Here is a 6045-nt window from a genome sequence, read left to right as displayed (position 1 = left end):
TTATCTGGGGGGGGGGGGGCAGTTTGGTTTTTTTTTTCAATATCATTGTACCTCGTATACGGGAAATCTTATTTCTAGGTCTTTCCCGTTCTGTAACGTTTACGCTATACGCGTATAGCTTACTTTGTACTTTATATTTTTGGAAAGAAAGATAAATGATGGGGGACCGTCAAAAATCCTCCTGTAATCAATTTCAATGATGTACTGGTAATTGAACTGTATATCTTGAGCCCCTTTGTCAACAAAGGCGGTAAATCACATTCATTGGTATTTTTTAAGAGGGTTTTTCAACGGACTTAATTTTTGAGTTTTTAACGCACTTTGAATTTTTTTTTCAAAATGCTTTGCCACAGTGGTTCTGTTTTGTTTTCATATAACCCAGTTACAACCGAGTTAATCACCTGGGCAGAACACCCCAACCCTCCTCTGTGTAACATTGATGTTCGGGACTTTTGGTTTTTTTTAATCACCCCAAATTAAATATTTCCATTGTACCTTACAAATTACCAAAAACAAACAACGTCTAAAATCATTTTAATTGTTCTTTATAAATGTACCTTTTAGTAGTCATGGACATGCGTGGATCTAGATGAGAGTCGAAGCCCCCCCCTCCCCCCCCCCCCTCCCCCACCCCCCGAAGAATTCAACCTTATTAAATTCACAAAGTTAAATATCGACGAAACCAGGCCTAGGATCCTTCTCCAAACAAAGTACCCCCTCCTTCCCCCCCCCCCCCCCCCCCCCGGTCCGCCCTGCGAAATAATGATCTGAACCCGCACATGACAGGATTCTCATTCCAGGGGCGTCGGAAGGCATTTCACATTGCATGGGGCGGCGAATATTTGATAGAAAATAAGGTGGGGCGGGGAGTGAACCGGATTTGACTTGAAATGAAGGTATGCAACGAAATGTACCTTAAATGAAATTATAATATAATTAACATATTATGTTATAGTGATAATTGTAGTAGATAAATACTTAAATAGTTCCAGCACTTTGTACTAAAATTAATATGCTCATACATGTACATTGTAATATTCTCCTGAACGTAGCCTAGTCACGGTATAATTAATTAAGGGGTTTAAGGGTGAGGGACCGCCTCCCTGTTCCGACAACCTTGCGAGTGGAGGGGGGGGGGGGGTGTACATTTCAAGTCGGGTTCGTAATACAGAGACCAGTCGTCTGGATGATGCTGGTGGTAATTTTTTCTTAGTGTGCAAAGATGATATGCATTTGTTTCTACTTCCTTGAAGGGGTTGTAATGGTCGAATGTGAAGGTACTGTACACACAGCACTCTTGAGTCCCGTTCTTGTTGGAAGCCTCTGCCTTTGGACCATGCAGGTCAGCGATCCAGTGCAGCCTCTGCTCCTGATGATTCCGATCTAAAGACATTTCAGCTGTTTTGCAAAATTCAAGTAGTCTGTGGGAAGATTTTTCTCAGTCTGCTCTACAGTCTGTAAGAATTATTCACATAGCATAGGATGTTGTTTAAATGATGAAGTTGCCTCCCTTTGACTAGATGAACATTTAGTAGATTTTTTAATAATGATGTAATTTTTAAATTTTACATACTTATACTGGCTTAATTCCAATTATCTTGACACAAGTTAGGTGCATGGATTTTAATATATGTTTCACAATCCCAGATTACATGTAGTGAATTAATTGTAGTTATTAATGAATGGTCTCAATTTTGCAAAAGTTGAGCATGAATTATTTTTTTTTTTATTAATGTCAATTTACAAAAATTGACTTTTGGTCTTCCTGATGTTTTGTTTCACTTTAAGGTTCCCTTACCATGAAGATAATGGTGCCCCCAGTCTTTAGACTATTTCTTCCTCTCTGATGCTGACGGTGGATTGTTGACCTGATGTTCGTCATTTCAGGAGACAATAGATTTTGTATGCACAAGGTATAATTCAAAAAGCTTGCTTTAATGCAGCTTTATTGTGCAGCAGAGTATTTGGTTTAAAGCCATAAAAATGCCCTTTCTCAAATATTTGCATGATTCAAATATAGAGCAAATTATCTCACAATTATATCAACTTCACTGGGTTAAGAGAAAAGGAAAAATAAATTATTTGTTTAATCAACATCTTTCCATATTCAAATTAATTAGAATATATATTCTTGCTAATGTACTCAATCGAGAATCAATAATTTTGCATCTTAAATTGACATTTCATGATCAGTCATTTCAGCGCCTTTACTTGAAATCTACGTAGAATCCAGCCTTTTTTTGGAAAGCTTAAGTATTTTAAAACAAACACTTTTTTCATATTTGCATATTTCACATGTATTTTACTTGTTACAGTCATCATATAGCAGTCAAATCATCTCAGATATCGATGTCAGCCCACACTCATAACTGCACTCGCTGAGAGAGAGAGAGCCTCATACCTCACTGCTCCACTGACCACAAATAGGCGTTATTATTGCCGCTTCAACGAAGACAAATTGGTACCAGTACTTAATATATGTACAAACTTTGTACCTTTTTTATATAATATAGTACCCCTTCTCTTTTAAATTAAAACTATAAGTTAGCATGACAATTTGACAATTCCTGACCCTGCAGGCGGCACTGTTCTGACGCCATCGTGTGGTTGATGTCAAATTTAAAAGGCTAGTTGCTGATGAACAATACATTGATTTCTTTGTTTAAAGTTTTATTAAAAAACAAATTATCATAAAGCATTCATAAGCAGTGTCATGTTTATATATGTCAATCTACTCATTGTCTAAATACATTTTCAGAATCTTTAAATCAGTTCTGCAAAAACTCCTAGATAAAAACACCAAAGGAAGGAATATTCCACACAAGGATTCTATTAAGTTAGAACAGAAGATACAAGATTAGCAGGAAATCAAACATCTACTCTAATTCTAAAGGTTTCAAGGTAAGTCAAAACAGTTGTCTCATTGGATATGAATTCTGACTGGGTTAATATACAGGTATCACTCCTCTATATAAGTAATGGGCCTCAGTCCCTTTGTGACCTCGCTCCATTGCTGGTAAAGAATTGAGTGCTACCTGTCTGTTAACCCATTATGTGTAATTAAAACATGTCACACAGAGTTTGTTGATAACCACATGTAACAAATACAGTCCATTCATTCTAATGTAACAAACACAGATTATAGACACAGTCAAAACAGTCACTTTATATATACATCTATAAATAGAAAAAGGAGTTTGTCTATATGTAATATACATGTACATAGAGTCACTTGATATATACATGCGATACATAAACACAGTTTGTTTACATACAATATATAAACATAGTCAGTTTCCTTGAGATGTAATATCAATATAAAAGAACAATTTGTTTACATACAAACATATGATATATAAACAAATAAATTAAGATTGAAGAAATGGAATGATTAACTCATGACAACCTAACATAGATACAGTTAGAGAGTCTGTTTACATCTTGTAGACACGGTCAGTGTATGTGTGAAACATTAAATTATCCACACACAGCGTGTTTACATCTGATACACACCGTATGATGACATGTAATGTGTATAGTTTGTTTACATTATACCTACACACAGTATGTAATATATACTTATACGCTTTGTTTACATATAATTTATACAGTTCATTGATTTACATGTAATATTGGATTTTCTTCACTTTACCTGTGTCCCACTCAGCCACAAAGAGGTTGTCTCTGGTGTCCACACATAAACCCCATGGAAACTGTAAATGACAGTTGTCAATGTAGCGGAGGAACTGTCCGTCCTGATCCAGGATGTGGATACGGTAGTTGTTCCAGTCTGCTGTCAGGATCCGACCCTGGCTGTCTGTTGTGATGCCGTATGGATAGAATGGTCCCTTGGTAGTAGAGGGAGGACCAGTGTAGGTAAAGCGAACTTTCCCGGCCTGATTGACCACCACTACTGCATGGGCGTCATTGTCTGACACACAGATATCTAGGTTCCTGTTCTCACTGATGTATTTAGTGCCACCAGATGAATAGAGAGGTTGTCCTTTGTCATTGTACTGAATACTTTGTTTCTCTGTGGAGCCAGAGTAACACACAACTTTTGTTTGTTTATCATCACTGTTCATGACAACCAGGAGGTCACCAGAGGAGGTACTACAGACACCGAGAGGTCCCCACCCCCGTAGTCTGATCACTGTCTGTATCTGTCTATTCTTCACTATGTTCACAGTTCTATCTTTGTAATCAGTATAAACTAGATCCCCACTCCTTGTCACTGCTATGTCTGTTGGAACGTTCCCTGACTTGGTTTGGATGGACTCCACTAGTTTCCTTTGGAGGTTGTAGAGTTTCATCATGTTGTAATCACCACACGTCCATACTTCTGTATCATTCACACAGGTCACACCGTATAGATCTCTATACCCTGTGTCTATAGCTGTGATGACCTGGGGTACATCCACCAGTGACCGGTCTGGGGGAGAGGACCCGGCTCCCTGGGGCGGCATGCTGTAGTCTTGTTCCTCTGTTGTAAAAGATAATGCTGACAGAGAACCAAACTGTTTAATCAGCTGATCTGTGTGGATTTCCTGAGGTCTAAAGTTTGGTAAGGACACTTTGAGTTTAGGAGGCAATCTTCTGAATTCAGCGTTTCTGGATTTGTACTCAGAGACAAGGCTGACATCTTTGGAGTTCAGTAACTTCTTCAGTTCAGCAATGGTCTGTGTGATTTCAGAAATGGTGTGTGTGATTTCATCTTCCTGTTTATTCAGGACAACCAGGTGTTTGGATTCCATTTCCTCCACGTTAGATTTCAGGTTTGTGATAATGGTGTCTATTTCTCTGTGCCAGACTTCTCCTTGTTTGTCAATTGCTGTTGTCAATTTCTGGGAGTTTTTACTCAGATCAGCTTTCTGCACTGGGATGTTGGATGCAATCTCTTTGTATTTAGGATAAATTAATTTTTCTAATTCTTGCAAATCTTTTTCTAAAATTTCTGTTTTTATTTCAAAACTTTGGAAAATGTCAATTTTTTTATGTCCTGAATGTTTTCCAGAGGAAATACACTTTGCACAAATAGGAATGTCACATTGTTCACAGTGGAGTTCACATTGTTTGGTGGGGTGTTTCTTACATTTGGGATAGTTCAGAGTGGTTAAGTATTGTTTAAGTGGCACCACATTATGGACTTTAGAGGAATCAGAGAAATGTTTCTCTACACAGTCTTTACACAGATGTATATGACAAACTTCACAGTACATGGGGGCAACAGAGTCCTGACACAGGGTGCAGCGTACAACATCCTGGGCACTGTTCCAGGGGTCCATGGTCAGGGAACCCTTGTAACTATAGGGGAACTATAAACCTGGAAAGCAAATTCAGTATGTATTTATGATGTATACATGTATTATCTTGCTTTGATTAACATGTACTTATATGTAAGATATAGATTCAGATATATTCTATTTCATGGATAAAATTTACATTTGTGTATAGAGTTGATCATGCATGTACAAGTATAAGATTTTTTATTTTTTATGACCGATTACAAAAAAAGAATAAATTTAAAGATAAGAAAATATTTGTCCAAACAATTTTCGACTATTAAGAAAACACAACAAGAAAGCTAGTGGATTATAAAACTTACCTAATGTTACCCCATTGGTAAACTTCAGGTCTTCTTGATCAAACATGGCGGGCGTCAGGTGTTTATTCTTCCTGGTCGGTTGCTACCTGTGCAAGATCACGTGAATGAATTTAATGCCAGGTAGTAACTTGTGCTTGTGTATGTGTTGGTTCAAAATCGGGGTCATCCATTGTTGGGAGGTTTAAATAGATCTGACATTTTTACACTATAAGGTACAGGGTTTATATTTTTATTATGAGAAAAATATTTAACGTCTGGTGCCTGTGTGCTTTAACATATTCAATTCAGCTTTAAAATGTAGGCTATTTTTAGTTTTAAAGAAATAGATTTTGTTTCTTATGACTAGAATTCCCCTATTTCTCTATAAAAGCTGGTGTGGTGTAATGGTGCACACATTCCTTTGGGAGTGAAGAGTGGGTTCAAATCCCATCATCAGCATA

The 6045-nt window shown here is 37.3% G+C and overlaps 1 protein-coding gene across 1 annotated transcript; it reads right to left on the bottom strand.

The window, feature by feature from the left end:
- Window positions 1-2653: 2653 nt before the first annotated feature.
- On the bottom strand, window positions 2654-5807 carry LOC105346779 (E3 ubiquitin-protein ligase TRIM71). Its single transcript, XM_066070422.1, has 2 exons — window positions 5606-5807; window positions 2654-5323 (listed from the first exon to the last, which is right to left on the bottom strand). The coding sequence occupies exon 2, from the start codon at window positions 5283-5285 to the stop codon at window positions 3621-3623; it is 1665 nt and encodes a 554-aa protein (XP_065926494.1). The 5' UTR covers window positions 5286-5323; window positions 5606-5807; the 3' UTR covers window positions 2654-3620.
- Between the last annotated feature and the right edge of the window lie 238 nt (window positions 5808-6045).

Source organism: Magallana gigas, chromosome 8 (assembly GCF_963853765.1).
Source record: "Magallana gigas chromosome 8, xbMagGiga1.1, whole genome shotgun sequence".
Taxonomy (NCBI): domain Eukaryota; kingdom Metazoa; phylum Mollusca; class Bivalvia; order Ostreida; family Ostreidae; genus Magallana; species Magallana gigas.
The sequence above is the reverse complement of the archived record's forward strand: the minus strand, read 5'-3'. Positions and strand labels throughout refer to the sequence as shown.

Bases quoted from the DNA above. Each gene is read 5' to 3' on its own strand.
- LOC105346779 (XM_066070422.1), bottom strand. From the start codon at position 5,285: ATGGACCCCTGGAACAGTGCCCAGGATGTTGTACGCTGCACCCTGTGT.